Source organism: Nycticebus coucang, chromosome 15, assembly GCF_027406575.1.
Source record: "Nycticebus coucang isolate mNycCou1 chromosome 15, mNycCou1.pri, whole genome shotgun sequence".
Lineage (NCBI taxonomy): Eukaryota > Metazoa > Chordata > Mammalia > Primates > Lorisidae > Nycticebus > Nycticebus coucang.
Genome location: NC_069794.1, coordinates 81,528,259 through 81,547,019, shown reverse-complemented (window position 1 = coordinate 81,547,019; position 18,761 = coordinate 81,528,259). Strand labels below are relative to the sequence as shown.

General features: G+C 45.4%; 1 protein-coding gene across 7 annotated transcripts in view; it reads right to left on the bottom strand.

Annotated features, from left to right (window-relative positions):
• Positions 1-321: 321 nt before the first annotated feature.
• ALOX5AP (arachidonate 5-lipoxygenase activating protein) overlaps positions 322-18,761 on the bottom strand; it is a 46,376-nt gene continuing 27,936 nt past the window's right edge. For 6 of the 7 annotated variants that reach the window (XM_053563910.1, XM_053563916.1, XM_053563915.1 and 3 more), the window contains exons 3-6: positions 17,882-17,981; positions 11,062-11,132; positions 7,548-7,629; positions 322-802 (exon numbers count right to left, since the gene is read on the bottom strand). In XM_053563910.1, coding sequence (XP_053419885.1) covers positions 640-802; positions 7,548-7,629; positions 11,062-11,132; positions 17,882-17,981 — 416 coding nt within the window. In that variant the 3' untranslated portion in view covers positions 322-639. The remainder of the gene's footprint in view (positions 803-7,547; positions 7,630-11,061; positions 11,133-17,881; positions 17,982-18,761) is intronic. The other variant, XM_053563914.1, reaches the window with a different exon arrangement.

The window sequence follows — 18,761 nt, the reverse complement described above, 5'->3', positions numbered from 1 at the left end:
ATTGATTTAATCAGCATTTGGGAACAGCTACATAGGCCTGGTAGTATCTTAGGCTTTCACAGAGAATTGCAGCACATTTTAAACCGTGGGATATGGTAAGTGCTAGGCATGATGATAACATATAAAGATACCAACTAATCCACGTGGGTGTAGCTGGTGTGGGGGGTGGGGAGCAGTGCAGGTCAGTAACAGATCTCTAAGGAATTTGTCCATAAGAAAGACAGTATATTTTTATTATCATCATTTATGTTGAGGAAAACAAACTACAGTTGCCTGTGACTATCAGATACGCCCACAATAACCTCAAAACCCACAAAACACTCAGCCTAAAACATGTCTTTGCATTTTATTTTAGGAAAACATAAATCTGATCACAAAATATCTTCAGAGAGCAGGATAAGCCAGGAAACATACAGAACAGATCTGAATAACAAGTCTGGGGCCACGGCTGTGTTCAGGGGGCGGAGTTGACACGAAATTATCTTCTTCCCGGACAAGCAAGGTTAACTGAGCTGCACAGCCCAGATGGTCATGAGATTTACAGCTATCTAAAGGGGTGCAGAATCCTTTCAAGGGTTGAGTTATGATGACTTCTAGGTATTGATTAAATGAGAAACCAACCCGGTATTCAGCTGAGTGTTAGGGGATGAGGAGCAGAGGGGAGATGGTGGTGGTGATCGCCTTTATGTAGTTTTCAAAGTCGCTTCCAAAAAGAAGGATGAGGTAATAGTTGAATATCCCAGCCAGGGACATGAGGAACAGGAACAGTATGATGCGTTTCCCAAATATGTAGCCAGGGGTGCTGGAAAAGAAGGAAATAGAAAACTGTAGATCAGCACAAAGGACACCCATTTCACACACACAAAAGTGAAATTTTAGACACATGGGGTTTAAATTATGGCTTCTTCTACTCGACAATGCTCCATTTACCATTTACTTCATATGAAGGATGAAAGTGTCTTAGCTATTATTAGTCATCGAACATATTTCAAAACCAAGCTAAAAAGCCTGGACCTCGAAACCCATCACCATTCGGGCTCTGCTGTACCAGTTTCTCTGCACTCTTCGATTTCCTCACTCCAATTTCCCCGTGATGGCCTGAGAGTGGCAGGTTCTGCTGGTCACCAGGCATTCTGACTAAGGGTTAGGCCGCTCCCCCGGCTGCCCCTCCAAAGGAGTGCTCACAGGGCCTACGCTGGTGGCATCTAAAAGGTGCTTAAGCATCTGAGACTTTAACCTGCTGAGACTGCCGGGAATAGCTCATGTTTGTATCCATGAGACCTGAGTAGCCAGCTGTGGAAGACAGGCCTCTACACTTTTGAGCGGAGGGAAAGAGACTTTTAAAATAAATTTATATCCTTCTCTCAAAGGCTCTAAATCCTGAGCTGCTGAAGCAGACCACCAGCTGGGGGGAGGAGGCGATTCCCTGGTTAGATGGGGCCACATATTTGCACGCAGAGGCTGCCCTGGCTTTTACCTCTCCTTCGCAGAACACTCTTCCCACTATGCAGCTGGGCCTGTCTCAGTGGTACTGAAAGTCAAATGACTATTCAGCTGCTGAATGCTGAATCCTGTTTCTTTTTCTTCCCTCGCCCCCTTAGAGACAGAGTCTCACTCTTTTGCCCCAAGCTAGAGTGAATTTCATTCTTAATAACAAGGTCTAAGGACACAGCTAACTCTTGTTTAAGGACCTACCTCCTACCTCTCAGTGCCATCATATACCCAAAGGAATGCAAGAGCCATGCATGGACCGATTTGCTAAGTCAGTTCACACAGCGTTGATTAAGATAAACTTGAATTAGGATCCCAAACATGCTATTTCCTAGCTCCTTGACTTTGGGCGAATGTCCTCAGCTGTAAAACAAAGAATTTGATATCATTCACTTAACTGGGTTATTAGAGAATTAATTGAGATAAGACATATGTGATGCATCAGCCTAGCTCACCGCAACCTCAAACTCCTGGGTGCAAGTGATCCTCCTACCTCCCAAGTAGCTAGGACTATAGGACCACCACCCCTTGCTAAGTTTTCTGTTTTGAGTAGAAATGGGGTCTCACTCTTGCTCAGGCTGGTCTGAACTCCTGGGCTTAAGGGATCCTCCAGCCTTGGCCTCCCAGCGTGCTAAGATTATAGGCGTGACCACACCAATCCCTATTTCTTATTATAATCAGAGAGGGCAGCATTTGGCATCCACAGGTTTAATGGTAGAAATTTATCCATTCGAAAGGCACCCCAAATGTTCATAATGTAACTTGTAATTTTCCTACAGCAAAGTTTGAAGGTCATTCAGCTGTTAAGTATCAAGCTCCTTGCTACTCAAAGTGTGGTCTATGGACCAGCAGCAGCAGCAGCTTCTGCTGGGAGCTTGTCAAACATGGGAAATCTCAGGCCCTTCTTGGACCTAGTGAATCAGAATCTGAATTTTGACAAGCTCCCTGTGGGATGCAGTCAAGTCTGAAAAGCTCTGCTAGTTGACGCCAGCCCTGCCCCATGACCAGCTTTGTCCTTCTCTTCTCAGTTTCATGATCACAGTCATGTTCACGGAGTAAGGCATTCTATCTCTTTGTTGGGGGAAATAATGGGTTGCCAAAAAAATGTTATGAGCTGAGTTGTGTCCCCCCAAATTCATATGTTGAAGTCCTAATGCCCAGTACCTCCAAATGGGACTGTGTTTAGAGATGGGGTCTTTAAAGAGGTAAGTAAGGAAAATGAAGTCACAGGAGTGGACCCTAACTCAGTAAGACTGGTGTTTTATAAGAAGGGGTAAGATTAGCACACAAACACAGTCAGAAGAGCATGGGAAAAGGAGGCCATCTACAAATGAAGGAGAAATACCTGCCAACACCTTGATCTTGGACTTCTAGTTTCTAGATCTAAGAGAAAATAAATTTCGGTCATTGAAGCCACCTTGTGGCACCTTGTTATGGCAGTCCCAGCAGACTGATGCAGAGAGTCACCTGCTAGTGCCAGTAAAGGGAGTGAAGGAGTCCAAGTAAGGGATATTTTTTAGCCAGAAAATAGAAGCTTCAGACAAATTTTAATAAATTGTGAAAAGTCAAATATCGTGGTGGCTCAGATCTGTCACATGAATGAGGCTACCATATGCTCATTACGGAAACAAGAAAAAGTGATTTGCAAAGCTGTTTTACACTGAAGATAAAACTGTAGTGAACAATGAAATGGCCATGCCTTCTGATCAAAGAGTGGTGTTCTTGGATTTAGGTAGCATTTTTCAAAGGTCTCTAGGCATATCATCCCCACACAAGACAGGACTATGGTTCCCTAACTCTTCCCAGGCAATGCATGAGGCATGGAGCGTGGAAGGCAAGAACTCAGTCTTAGACTCCATCACCCGCAGGGCTGAGTGTGAATGGGGCCCCCAGCTGGTCACTTGTTAAACGGATACTTAAGTCTCTCAAACCTGGAGATGGGGCCACTGGAAGGTGGGCATAGTGTACAGGGAGGGGACCTGCCCTGAGCTCAGGCCGTCACAACCTGAAATGAGGCGGAAGGACAAGCTGAGGCACAGACAGTGCACCTGGATCATGAGTCCCTGAACCATACAGACATCTCTTTTATTGTTTCTTTCTTTTTTTTTTTTTGAGACAGAGTCTCACTATGTTGCCCTTGGTAGAGTGCCGTGGCGTCACAGCTGACACCAACCTCAAACTCTTGGGCTTAAGCGATTCTCTCGCCTCAGCCTCCCAGGTAGCTGGGACTACAGGCACTCACCATAATGCCGGCTATTTTTTGGTTGTAGTTGGCCTGGGCTGGATTCATACCTGCCAGCTCCCGTATACGTGGCTGGTGCCCTAGCCACTGAGCTACAGGCGCAGACCCTCTTTTATTGTTTCTAAAAGTGAATCCGTAATTCTCTCTAGATGGATGGGGAAGGTCAGAATTAACTTGTTAAGCATCTGTTGGGGTCAGGTGTTTTAAATCGATGACTTCATCTAATTCTCAGAGCCACTCTGTGAGGGCATATTATTAACCTATTTTCCAGCTGGAGAAACTGAGAGCAGAGAGGGTACATGACTGGCCTAAGGTCGCACAGCCAGGAAGCAGCAGAGGGAGAATGCAGGCCTCCCCGTAAGTGGAGGGAATTCTGCTCTTTGTACCTGGCTGAGTTCTTGAGGTCCCCTTCAGACTTATAGACTAGGAGTTGGTTATTAGTTTTAAAACAACTGCACCCTCCACAGACAGCATAGAACTTACAGGAAAATAGAAAAGTGGCATTAGGCTAACCAGTTCCCATCTCGAATGTGCCGAAAACATCTGGGATGAGGTGCTGTGGGGATGGGACACCTGGGCACTCAGAGACCTGGGTGCCAGTCCCCACTCAACACTCTGTGACCTTGGGCCAGGAAGTGCCCCTCCCCTACCTCCCACGCCAGTTCTTAAATGTGCACATTAAAATATGAACTAGAAATAGAAGACATTTAAGTCCCTTCTGGTTTTAAAATTCTTTTCAACAGGAAAATGATGCTTTCAACCTGGGACTTCTAAAGGAAATAAAAATTGTTAGTTCTGTGAGGGTACAATGCTAGCTCCTCTGTTCACCCATGTGTCTCCAAAAAATGGGAACTTCCATAAACATCTGCCAAACCAATCTCAGAAAAGAGGTAAGACCAGCCTTCAGTGGTTCTCACATTCTAGCATGCATAAGAATCACCTGGCGAATGTGTTAAAATGCAGATTCCTGGGCCTCCTAGGCAGAGATTATGATTCCATAAGTCCAGGTGGGGCCCAGGAATCTGTATTTCCAGTAAGCACTCCAGAGGATTCTAATACAGTTGTTTGAGCAGGGGAGATACACTAAAGAATGTCTTACCTACCCTCTGGACCAAGAATGACACCAGAACTCTGAAGTGGACAGGGCCAAAGCAACTTCTAGGAAGGACCAAGAGATGATCTGTAGCCCGCCAGAGATATTCCGAGGAGGAAGATTTCATTGAGCTGTATCCTTTTCCCTTAGTGAGGTCAAGAACAAAAGCAGGTTCCTAAGCCATTAGGTGTCTGCAGGGTCTAGGTGTGACACAGCCCAGGGACAGAGAGGAGACCTGAGGAGGGCGTGGGTCTCCAACTGAAGAGGATATTATCAAATAGTGCCTAGAAGGCAGAGTTGAAAATCCCCTTGCACTTGACCAGAGGTCCCCTCAGGCTTGACCTGTTAGACTGTATTGGCCAAAATTGGCTTAGGTATTTCTTCCAGCGTCTAGCATTTCTACTGATGACAAATGCTCAGAACTCTGTATTAAAAAGGATCCTGAGGCCAAGCTTGGTGTTGGCAAGAAAGCACTCCATGATCCATCAGTGACACCTACCAGGGCTACAGGGGAGGTGACAAGGGTCTAGAACCCACCCACTCAGTGGGTTAAAGGGCCAGTAGGATTTTCCTATTATCTAATAAAGGAGACCAGTGAAGGATTTAAGAGGTCAGGCCATTTACATTGCAATGAGATCCAAAGAAATCTAAGATTTCTAAGAGTTCTTCTAAGACTATATTCTTTTGTTTATTTTTTGCCACCTCTGTTATTCCCTAATAGGGATCAGTTAGTAAAACCTTCAAAATTAAAAGGGCCTGTGAGTAGTGTTGTACTCTGCAGCCTGTCTCAGAGTTAAAGCCACTGCAGGATCCCCAGCAGGTGGTGACAGATGAAGAGAAGAGCAGGGACTGAGCCAAACCCTGGGACTCTGCACAGGGAGCCTGCTGCGGAGACTGAAGACCCTCTTATGTCACTGCTAGACACTCCACCCCCTCCCCTCACCTCTTAACAACAAGTAATCACCTGGGGAAAGACATGATAGAGGTTTTCCAGGGTAAAAGAAAATAAAGAATATCATTTAGGACAGCGTTGATAAGAACAAGGGGGATAATAGAATTGTGGTTTTAGAGAATAAATAAGAACACCACTAGAGAGGAGCAAAGAAAGAGATGGCAAGGGACAGACTCGCCGTAAGAACAGTCATTCTTTTCCCAGCAGCAGCCCAGCTCACGATCTAAGCCCCTACAAGTCCTTGAGCTTCCCCAGATGTATCGCTGTCACCCGCTGACCTCCCCAAGATGTCACTGCCTTTGTCACCACAGAAGGACGTTACCCAATTAGAGAGCTCATTAGCCACCAGAGCGGGGTGCTATTATTAAAGGCAGGCACAGGGGGCAGCAGCCTCCTGGGCCACAGTTCTGGCCCGGAGCCTGGCACGCAGGCAGGGAATTCCCACCTCTAAGGAACTGGTGGCATGTTCGAACTCAAACATTTCTGCTATAAGCATCGTCCTTTATTTTACTGAAATCCAGCTTTCCCAGACCAGGTGTCAGGAAAGTACAACACTACTTCAGAGCTTTCTGTCTGGCAACATCTATCAACAATGCAATCCGTGGTGAGACGCACGGTCTCATGATCGCATCTTATTTTCTCGACATTCTTTTTTTTTTTTTTTTTATTGTTGGGGATTCATTGAGAGTACAATAAGCCAGGTGACACTGATTGCAATTGTTAGGTAAAGTCCCTCTTGCAATCATGTTTCTCAACATTCTTGCTGGATCCCTAGAAGATTCGTTACTCAAGAGAACTTACTGCAAGGGGCAAGCCTGAGGTCTCATTTCTCTAGACCAGGCATCCTCAAACTGCAGCCTGCGGGCCACATGAAGCGGGGTGAATTGTATTTGTTCCCGTTTTGTTTTTTACTTCAAAATAAGATATGTGCAGTGTGCATAGGAATCTGTTCATAGTTTTTTTTTTTTTTTAAACTATAGTCTGGCCCTCCAACGGTCTGAGGGACTATGAATCTGTTCATAGTTTGTTTGTTTTTTTAACTATAGTCTGGCCCTCCAACGGTCTTGAATTGGCCCCCTGTTTAAAAAGTTTGAGGATGCCTGCTCTAGACAATGAAATGTTTCTCTCACAGGAGGCCTAGAAAGCTACACATAAAGTCATTGCAGCCCTGGACTCTGAAGGGTGGGAGCAGACAGTGTGGGCTTTCAAAGAATATGAAGCATACTTTGAAAGTGAACATGATATGGAGGAATTTTTTTTTTTTTTTTTTTTGGTGACAGGATCTTGCTCTGTCTCCTAGGCTAATGCAGTGGTGTCACTGTAGCTCACAGCAACCTCAGACTCTTGGGCTCAAGGAATTCTCCTGCCTCAGCCTTCCGAGTAGCTGGGACTATAGATACCCACCACCACGCCTGGATAGTTTTTCTGTTTTTGGTAAAGATGGGGTCTTGCTCTTGCTCAGCTTGGTCTCAAACTCCTGAGCTCAAGTGATCCTCCTGCTTTGGCCTCCCAGAGTGCTAGGATTACAGGCACCATACTCGGTTAAGGAATCTTTTAATTAGAAAACTAAGCAAGTCCCCAAGCTATATATTCAGAACCCTAAAACTTCAGGGAGACAGGGATGAGGGCTCCTAGTCAATCTCCCCCTCCCACCCAAGGAATTCCTACAGAGCTGTAAATGCCAGTCAGAATATTGTTTTGAATTATGATATGTCCTGCTCCAAAAGTGTGAATCACTCCGTGGTTCTTCAGTAATCCCTGTTACCCACCTCTGAGTTCTCTCTCCCAAGTAGCCGACAAAATACTTTTGCCTCACAAACAAGTACATCAGTCCAGCAAAGGCAGCAGGAACTATGTGAGCAAATGAAAACACTCATGTTAGTTTCACAGACACCAAAACATGCTATGTTAGCACAATATTAATACAGTTGTTACGCAGTCATCGTTGGCTACAAACTCTAGCAGAGGACACAAGTTCTAATAGCTGATGCTGGCATGCACTTCAGATAAAACCCCCAAGACTGGAAGAAACCTAAGAACTTTAATAATAGTGATATTACCTTAAAGTGACATCACAGCAGAGTTTACAAAGTATTTGCTTATCCATCATCTCATACAAATCTTTTCAACATAACCAGAACCATTATTTCTACTTCCAGATGTGGAAACTTGGGCTCAGGTGATCAAAGGGGGGTTGTTTAAGGCTGGTAGCTGGTAAGGGGACACAGGACATGAACCCCAACCAGCTCTGAGGATGGTTCTCTCAAGTCAAACCGTTCACCACTGAACCTGCCTACAGCACAGTGCTCAGCCTTCCTGAACCCAGTTGCTACTGTTTAGCAAAGATTTCTAGGGAAGGAAATTTCCTTTGCATTCTAGGTCTTTGGGAAACCTCCAGCAGCAATGCCCCAATATCCCACGGAGTCCTGGATGCTTGGAGCTAGGAGTTAGAAAGCCCAGCTCCCCTCAGTCTTGTATCTAAACCTAGTACTTCAATTGTTCTGCATCTGGGCAAGGGGCTGATTACTGTTTTCCCATCATTAGGAATCAGTATGGGGATGAAACAGGGCTATAGCTGTAAAAAGCACTTTGAAAACTTTGAAGCATTTTTCAAATACCAAATTAAGTATTGGTAGAATAATTTACACCTTCCAGGCACCTCTCCTGGTATTTTGGAAACTTATGTCTCCAATCCTCCCAGCTACCTGGAAAGGATATGTAACTGTCACCATTTGACAAGTGAGGAAATTTAGGCTCAGGCCAAAAGATGTGTGAGGACAGCTGTCTTTTCCTAGATCATCTCCGTGCCTGATAACAATCCCTGGCACATGGGTGCTTTCAAAAATCGTTTGTTGAGTGAATGAAAAAAGTCAGCCCAGTGGAAAGGGAGATTTCAATCAGGTCTTCCTGATTTCAAAACTTCATCACCACCACCATCGGTAGTAACAATTGTTGAGCTTCCATTGTTAAGTGGACTACATAAAAGTGCCACTTTTGCGGGTCATAAACAGTCAGATATTGGCAGTTTTATTTGGTTCAATCTGATATATGCCAAGCACTGGGTCAGGGCCTTAAAGCGCAGTACCTCACTTAAGCAAATTAGGAACAGTGCTAGGTACTGTGGTCCTATTTTACAATGAGGAAACTGAGGCTTAGAAAAGGTGATCACAGCCTGGGTCACACACCAGCAGTGAGCACCCTTGGATTTGCCTTCAATTTATCACTCCCCAAAAGCCCATTTCCATCCACAACTCCATCTGCTTTCTAAAATATGATTCTTACATGAAAGATAAGAAAATTGAAGCACACAAGAAAAACATTCATAAGGTTCATCCTGTTCTCTGAAGTCACAAAATTGTCACAACTCTTGATTCTCCCTGGACAAAGATTTTCCTAGGCTGTCCCACCTGAATGAATCTGCTCCCTGGAGCTGGCTCATTTCTCTCTTGATGGAAATTCACCCAAACATGAGCTAATAGAGATCCTGGATGGAAAGTGGCTGAACTTGCTGCCCCTCTGGAGGTAGCAGCTCAGTGGGGGCCGGAGCTGCTGGGAACTCAGAAGGGTGCACATCCAGGCCCTAGAATTCTGAAGTTCGAGCAAGCCCCTCATTCCCCTGGAGTGTGGGACCCTTCTCTGTAAAGTGCTGGGCTGAGCTTCCTTTCAGCTAAAAAAAAAAAAAAAAAGACTTCCACAATCTACTACATTCATAAGAAATCACAATTATCAGCCAGGGTTTACTGATGTTTTTGTTCCCTAGCAATGCCAAAGCTTATTTTGACAAAGAATGTGTATTTCCAGGGCTCTGCAATACCTTCAAACTCCTTGTGTATTTATCTAGCTAGAGCAACTCTGCATTCATCTACATCAAATAGCACCCATGACATAAAAGGAATCATAACTTCTGTATGAGCTGAGTTTGACTTGATTTTTCAAGTAACGCCAGACATGTTTCTTATTTAACTCTGGATAGAAAATGGAAAATAAATGGTGAGCTTCCTGACAGCCTTCTACACACAGAAGGAGGCCACATGGTGTCCTCTAAGTGGCTTCCACCGCCCTCCCCCGGTTTTCTATCGCTGCACCTAATTCCTCTTCCTGTGGTGTTCCTCACTCCTAGCTATCAGGTCTCCATTCACTGACCACCCTGTGGTCTGGGTGCTTCACCACCATCTCTGCTTTATTTAACCCTATATATCCAGGCACAGGGCTTGGCTTGTAATCGTCGTTCAGTATCCTTTGTTATATGAATGAATAAAGTAAAAAAGATACTTGTGAAAACTTCAGAATTTAGAGTTGAAAGACCAGGGCTCTCATTTTGCCTCAATTACTCATCAGCCTGGAACGAGCTCTGTGCAAAGGGAAATAAGATCTACTCTATCTACTTTATAGAATGGGGAGAAAATGATAAGAATTAAAAGTTCATAAGCAGAGAGAGGGACGGAGGGAGGGGGGTGGGGCCTTGGTGTGTGTCACACTTTATGGGGGCAAGACATGATTGCAAGAGGGACTTTACCTAACAATTGCAATCAGTGTAACCTGGCTTATTGTACCCTCAGTGAATCCCCAACAATAAAAAAAAAAAAAAAGAAATTTCATAAAAGTTCATTACAGCATTGCTTGTGGCCTTTCCAGGTGCCCTACTGAGCCACAGAAACTGGCAAGTTCACGCTGAACCACCATCAGGCACAATGCCAGGTGTGGCCAAGCCTGTCAGGTGTTAAATTGCAAAAGGGGACCAAGAGTATGACTCTAGTTTCTATTTAAGTTTAAATCAATTCTAGGAGTTTATCTGTCCTTCTAACTTGCTGGAGTCAAGACTGTGGGCTGCCAATACCGCAGGGCAGGCTAAGAACCTGGGATCCAGCCTATGGCCCTGTGGACGTATCCCAAAGTAGGGCCACCAAGGTGGAAGCTTATTAGCAGAACAACCGAGGGACAGCAGTCCCAGAATAGATCCCTCAGGTGCTCTTGCTTATAATGCCGTTATATCTGAGCTAACTCTGCTTAAGAATTCTGAGTCGCATTTAGCCTTAAACCACCCTTGTCAGCTCAGCGCTCTCAACCGCCACCAGGGAGCAAGGATTAGCAATGCATTATCACTCCCGCTCTGCCCGGGGCACAGAGCACGCCTGGAACACAGCCTCCCCGGGGCTCTCACCTCTCCAGGGCTTCACAGATGTGAGCTAGAGGTCAAGCAAAGTCTTTTTAACAAAAAGCCTGCCCTTTGAACCTCCTTGAGATGCACATTATGGAGAGCGTATAAAAGGAAAGCTGAGTTACCTTGGCTGCAAAGCAGCCCGGCCGTCCAGAGCACGGCAAGGAACGTGGGGTATGCATCCACACAGTTCTGGCTGTGGAATAAATAAACAGGGAGGAAAGCAATCAGAGAACACGTTACTGCAATGTGGTCAGAAAATTTTCCAGAACCCCAGTTAATAATCATCATCATGTACGAGGAGTCCCATTCATACTTCCACTTACATCTACCCATTAAGACAGGGCAGTCAGCCGCCACATCGGAAACAGACAATAGCGTAAAGCAAGCACGTGTTCAGAATCCATTAGCTCTGTTCCCACGGTGAAGCATCACGGAGACTTGCTTTCTTGATGTTTTCTCTTTGGCAGGGTTCCTGCTCCTGGCTGTGCTGATGTGCTTCTTGGAACTGGAGAGTGCGATGCAGACAGAGGGTGTGGCCACAGTCGGTGGGGGGAGGGGGGGGAAGAGCCCCACTAAGGAAATCTTCATATCAGACACTCAAATCTGCCCAGGTCTGCAGGCCAGGCTAACGAAAGAAGTTGATCTTCAGGCATTAAGAAAACCAAGATTAGTTCAGCAAAGCTGATGCTCAGAGAGTTAGCTTGCTGATGGCACAATCACTGCGTGTAGAGCACAGTTCTCCCTCCCTAGAAGTCCTCACTCTATGCCAGGCACTACACTGATGTTTTACACCCATCGTTGCTATTAAACTCACCATGCTCCTGTGAGCACACACGACAGCTGTGTAAGTTTCCTCTTGCTGCTGTAACAAGTGGCCAGAGACTTAGTGGCTTAAAACAACACAAATGTATCATCTCATAGTTCTCTGGAGGCCTGAAGTCCAAAATGGGTCTAAATAGTCTAGTCACTATATTAATAGCATCACAGGCCTTCTGGAGTCTCTAACAGAAAATCCATTCTCTTGCCCTCTCCAGCTTCTAGAGGCCACCTGTACTCCTTAGCTCAGGTTCTCCTTCCAACCTCAACTCTGCCAAAGCCAATCAAGTTTTTTTTTTTTTTTCTTTGTAGACTAGTCAAGTGCAGTAGGGGGAAGAAAGGGAGACTGGAACAAGAGTCTGACCTGTGACTGTGAACAATCAATCAGGATAACTTACTACCTTTGGGCCAGCCACATCTTACCTATTTTCAATCATTTGAAAATGAGACATCTACCCTCCTGCCTCCACATTCCCAGGTTCCCCAGATTAGGATGTAAACATATTTTTTTTCTGGAGTGGGGGACATTAGGCTGCCTTCTACAAACACTTTCATGCTTCAGATGGGAATGGAAGCTTGAAGAAGCTGAATAGCCTTCCCAGGGTCACCCAGCAGGGAATGGCAAAGCCAGGATTCATCCCCTAGTCCAGGTGTCCTCAAACTGCAGCCTACAGGCCACATGAAGCGGTATGAATTATATTAGTTTCCGTTTTGTTTTTTACTTCAAAATAAGATATGTGCAGTGTGCATAGGAATTTGTTCATAGTTTTGTTTTTTTTTTTAAACTATAGTCCGGCCCTCCAACGGTCTGAGGGATGGTGAATTGGCCCACTGTTTAAAAAGTTTGAGGACGCCTGCCCTAGTCAGTCTGATTCCCAAGCCAGGGCTGTTAACTCTTCAATTTAAATCATTGGTATCCTCTTGAGGAGTTTACAATCCAGATCAGGACAATGATATTCCCATCCACGGAACAACAACATAACATGACTTGAGAGGCATTAAAGGGAAGAGACAATGCAATCCAGTGGAAAGGGCACCTAGCTAGGCTTTTGTCCCTGTCATCACTTTAACCAGCTGTTTGTCATTGCCAAAGCAAACTCTCTGGACCCAGTTTCCTTGTGTGTAAACCTAAGGGCCTGGTGATACCTCTGAAATCCTTTTGAGTTCTAAGAGCCAATGGCTACTGCAGCAGTGCTCGAGGTGTGCTCCCTGGACCAGCAAATGCTCATGCCCACCTCAGACCCACAAAATTAAAAACTTTGGGAAGGAGGCTCAGACAGCTGTGTTTTAACAAGCCTCAGGTGATTCTGATACATGCTGATGTCTAATGTGATTTGAACTATATAGGTAAAAGCAAAGATGCAATTTTCAAATAGTTCGTTCAAACTGCTAGGGTCTCACACCTCAGTGGTATGCTCTGGAATGGCCAACTCTTCACCTTTTCCCTGCAGAAAACCCAGAGAAGGACCTGTATGCCCCTCTGATGAGCAAAGACCCTTTAGAAAAGAAGTCTGTGAATGTGATAGAGGGAAAACCTGTGTGTTCCATCCTGGGAGACAGGCACAGCAAAAACCAGGCACGGGAGAGAGAGAGCAGACCCCTGCTCACCTGTTCAAGTGCTCTGGGTTCCCAAAATGTTCACTGGTCTACTGGACACAGTAAGAACTCCAAAGGGCAGGAGGCCCTTACGAATGACCATTTGGGGTAAAGTGCTCAGTGAACAAACCAGGCCTGCAGTTACAATCACACCAGTGGCCGAGCGCCAGCATCACAGCTATTCTTACACATTACTAGAGGTACAAAGCTGCAGCATCGGGTCTGGAAACATGACTCATCTAGTTCAAGAAAACTAGAGAAAAAAATTCCTTTTTTAGGTAGTTGAATAACATTCACTGCCTTATAGGATAGAATATCTGATGCTATTATAGTTTGAGAATCTATTAATACCAAAGATTTTCCCTGCTTCCTCCACATTCTCATGTTTATGGGGGATGTTGTTTTGTTTTGTCTTGTTTTTAAGAGTGACTTTATTTGAGTAATGCAAAAGGAAAGAAAGTCCTTAATTGCCAAGGGACTTGCTCATTATAGTCAACTGTCCAGTGAGTTGACATCGAATAAGTCTTTTTATCATTCTTGCCTTTTATGTCAAGTCATCTTGGTTCCTATCTGGAACCTATCTTGGTTCCTGTCTGGAGTTGGATGATACTCTCCCAGCTGTAAGAGAATGGGTTCTTCCTCTGGATTTCCAGATTATTCCCAGAGCCTGGGAGTTTGAGGTTGCTGTGAGCTATGATGCCATGGCACTCTACACAGGGTGACAGAGTGAGATTCTGTCGCAAAATTTAAAAAATTTTTTAAAAATTGTTTTAAGAAGAAGAAAATGAATTACTTCTCTAGACTGTTGTGAGAATAAAATGAAATAAAGTTCTGCCTGGCTTACATCAAGCATTCAATAAACAATGGCTATGATTATTCCAGTGTTTCCCCTCTTAACACCTAGTAGACATGCCTTTCCCACCTGACAAATTATTATTATTATTGTGGATTTTCTTTTATTTATTTATTAATGTGTTTATTTATTTATGAGACAGAATCTCACTCTATTGCTCCAGACTAAAGTGCCATGGCATTAGCCTAGCTCACAGCAACCTCAAACTCCCAAGTACAAGTGATCTTTTTGCCTGAGCTTACTGAGTTGCCCAGTGCCTGCCACACCTGGCTAATTTTTCTATTTTTAGTAGAGATGGGGTCTTACTCTAGCTCAGGCCATTCTCGAAGTCCTGAGCTCAAGTGATCCTCCTATTTCAGCCTCCCAGAGTGCTAGGATTACAGGTGTGAGCCACCGCACCCAGTTGGATTTTCTTTTGAGTTTTGTGCCATTTTTTTCTGCAAAACAGAACTGACAAACCCATTTTGATTCATATTTCTTGAGGTCTAACTAGAAGCTTCTCAGTAGATCTTGTGACAGAAACGAGACCAGGAAAAACCACACTTAGACCAATGCTGCTCTAGCTGTGCTCATTGGCTGAGGACAGGGAATTGAACTACATATTATACACGTGAACAGAAAGAAAAGGTCCAATTCCAAAATATATATATATATATATATAAAAAGAAAGAAAAGAAAAGAAAGAAATGGTCCAATTCCCTGTAGCTCTCAAACCCTGACTTGGCTCTACCCTCATGAGAGATGAGCGGTGGACAGATCATTGATCAAGGTCAAGTCTGAGCTGATGGACACGCTGGCTGGGAGGTCTGTTCATCAACCGCCCCAGAATCTGGAGCTATATTCATCAGCAGTCAGACTTTATGCCGAAAAATACATATGTATGCATCAGACCTTTCAATCCACCAATGATATTTGTTCTTTATTGGCACAGTCACTACCCCACCCCATCGACCAGTAGTTTTGAGCATGGAACCCTATGATGGATATATTTATGAAAAAATTCTATACATGTACTACTGTCAGTCTGTAAATTAAAAATGAATACAACTTCATTTCTTATTTTTTTAGATGGCAAGAGTAAATACCCATTCTTTTCTTCCTGCACCTCCACAGATCATCTTGCAACCCTTTTGGCACTTTTGGAGGCTCCTAGAGAAGCTGCCATTGGGGAACTTTCTGCTAGAATAACACACAGCCCCTGCCCCGTCGTTTCCTGACAGAGGCAGGCACGCGAGCTGCCCTGGCTTCTGCCAGCATGCAGTCACCTGCTTCATTGATCTTTGAACGCTTTTTACAATTCAGACAGACGCATACATGTGGTTGGGCCAGGAAAGAGGAAGTGGTCTTTGTAAGAGAACCACAGCAGTGTCTGAGTAATTTTCATCTTACAGAAATGCTCCTCCCTGCCCTCTTCATTCCTACGTCTCTGAGGCTCTCTCTCCCCTCCCACTTTCCACTTCTTCCGCCCTCAGGTAGGGTAAGTGGTAAAAACCAGTGAGTTTTGAGAGCTGGGCTGCAGAGCCTATACTAACAGACACATCCAGGCAGCAGCCATCGCCCTCCACTCTCCTCTTGTGCCTTCTTACCTCTTGGTCCTCACATGATTCCAGAACTTCCGAACCACCCAACCAAATGACATGGCACAATCACCAATCAAAGGAAACTTCAGCAATTTGGAGGCTGGCAGCCACGGAGGCCAGGTAGAAGCACAAAGGGGGAAGTGGCAGAAACTTAGACAGCCTTGCTTGTTCCATTTCTTCTTTATTGCCAGCAAAATGGGAACTTCTAACCAGATATGGAGAAATTCCACTGTAGCGTCTCCAAAATGGATCCACTGAGGAGTGGACAGAATCACAATGGAGCCAGTGAGAACGTAGCCATCTGGGGAGAAGCAGCTTCTCTTTCCAAACTGGTAGCCCAGTAGTAACATTTTCTTTGGCTTCTGTCTTGGGAAAAGTTGTGACCTTGCCTCTGATGGAAGACACCTTCTTGTATTTCATGCACATGGATGGCAAAGAGGTTGACGGCAACTGACACATTTTCCCTGCCCTCTTTCAAGTGGATCTAAAATATCTTAAATCATATCTTTATACTTCTTAAAATGATTCTGAGAATTAATACACCAAAGTCCAGATGTTAAAAGAGAAATATTCCTCTAAGGAGTTCAGCAAAGAGTTTCCTTGAGATCAGACTGTGGAAATAACCCTGGACAGATATGCTTGGCATGAGGGGTAGGGCAGAGCAGGCAGCGGACAAAGGAAAAAGGGTGTCTGGGGCACCCTCTGCAGTGGCACTGTGAGCACTCAGGAATAACCAGGGAAGTTAAAGGGCCCAGAGAGCTTTAGGGGCCAGGCAATCATCCTGTGACCACCCTGCCAATGTGTCGTGAATAGTCCAGACAGTGTATGCAGCCACGTAGAAGCTGAGGGAGCAAGGGGCCAAGGATGAGAAACAGCAGTGGAGAAGATGTCCCTCCACTCCCCCAGGAGGCCACCATGCCAGGACTCCCTCTAGGCCCCTCAGTGTGAATCGCTACCCCTGAATTTGCTTGTGTTGTTCTTGCCATTCTGAACATACTTGTCCTGGGTGGCCATGACTTCCTCTTTGGAAAGATCTCTGGGGACATCAAAGTCCCCTCTGGGCTGGAACCAAAAGTCAGCTCCTCCACAGGTGCCACAGCATGAAGCCTTCCTGGGTGCCCCACCTCCTGTCCCTGTGCAGAGAAGCCGGCCTACACGCCCGTACTTCTCAGACAACCCCTCCATCGAAATGCATTCTGCATCAAGGAGATCCCAAATAGATCATACTCATCTTCACTGAGCTGCTCCGATGCTTTCAATGGCCTTTTTGTTCAAAGTAAAGAATGCGCTAACGGAACACAGTTGGGGTAGGGTGTGATAGCTCAGGCCCGTAATCCCAGCACTCTGGGAGGCCACTGAAGGTGGATAATTTGAGCTCAGGAATTTGAGACCAACCTGAGCAAGAATGAGACCCTCTTTCTACTAAAAATAGAAAAATTAGCTGGGTGATGTAGCAACCACCTATAGTCCCAGCTACTTGGGAGGCTGAAACAAGAGGATCAGTGGAGTCTAAGAGTTTGAAGTTGCTGTGAGCTATCGCACCACACTACTCTACAATGCCTCCAAAAAGAAAAAGGGAACACAATTGTGTGCAATGTCCTCACTCTTTCTGTTCTTGCTCTGGTTGCTCAAGGAGACCCCATGTTAGGAAATGTGCTGGTGTCTCCTCCAGACTCCCACCTGAGGGAAGTGAGGGACGGGTGAGTTGAAGCCTGTCAACAAAGCATCCCGCCTGCTGCCTCCGAAGCTGGCTGATGAGTCATGGCTGGTGTTCGCCATAGCATCTCTGGTCTACCCCATAGGAAATGGGTCAATTCCACTGGCCAAATGACATGATTAGATGTTTCTAGAGCTATGAAGATCACAGCTCTAATACCTCTACTTTCTTTTAACACAGCACAGGCTGGGATGATGAAGGGTGTCCCCAAAGCCTCCCACATAAAGTTTAGGCTTCCTAGCACCCTGTCTCCCTGGCACTGGCACTCAGAGGTTTGGCCCAGACAGACACACGGCCTCAAGGGAGGCATTTGCTCCTATAAAGAGGCCCTCTGCCCATGCCCCACCCTGTCAGTCCACAGCACCTGAGTTTGGACTCACTTGGCAGTGTAGACCCTCTCAAAGGCAAGCGTCCCTGTCCTCTGGAAGCTCCGTCCATTCTGGGTCTTGCTTTCGCGTTCCACCTTGTGGGCAAAGAATCCTGCCAGGGAAGAAAGGTTTGGATTTGGTTCATAACCTGAGTGTTCAGGGGCCCTATTATTTCACTATCTTACTAGAATGTTAAATGCTGCCTGACTCGACCTCAGAACAGCCCTGAATGTCCTTCATCAACTGTCACTTAGCAGAAATGTTCTCAGCAGCTGCTCTCCTAACCACTGTGTTTGGTGTTGGAAATGCAGTAGAGGGTGAGGCGCCCCCCCCCCCAATCCGGGATCTCACAGCCTAAACCAGTGCTTTTCAATCTTTTTCTATCTCACAGCACACTTAAACCCATAGTTAAACTTACAGGGCACACTTAAATTATGTTGATCAAAAAATGAGTAAAAAAAAAACAAAAAGAGCATACTTACTGGGCTTTGAACTTCTTTTGGAAATAATTTAATTAATGATCGTTTAAAGCATTTGCAGCACACAGGTTGAAAACCACTAGTCTAAAGAAACAGACAAACAGTTATAGCAGAAATGACACAACAGAGTGATTTGTGCCAAGATGAGACTGAGGGAGTGCACAGTGACATCAAGGTCAAAGGAGGCAGCTCGATTCAGTGCTTGGGTCACAGAACGATTCCTACAGGAAGTTCCATGTAAGATAAACTCTGAAGAGCAAGCAGGAACCAGCCCAGCAGATGGAGGGAGCGGGGACAGCAGGGAGATGGTGCTGCTTCAGTGGAACAGCCTTCCTGCAAAGGTCCAGCAGCAAGAGCTGTCTGCGGGTCAGGATGTTCAGCTCAGGGTGGGGAATGGGGGCCTGGGGAATGGG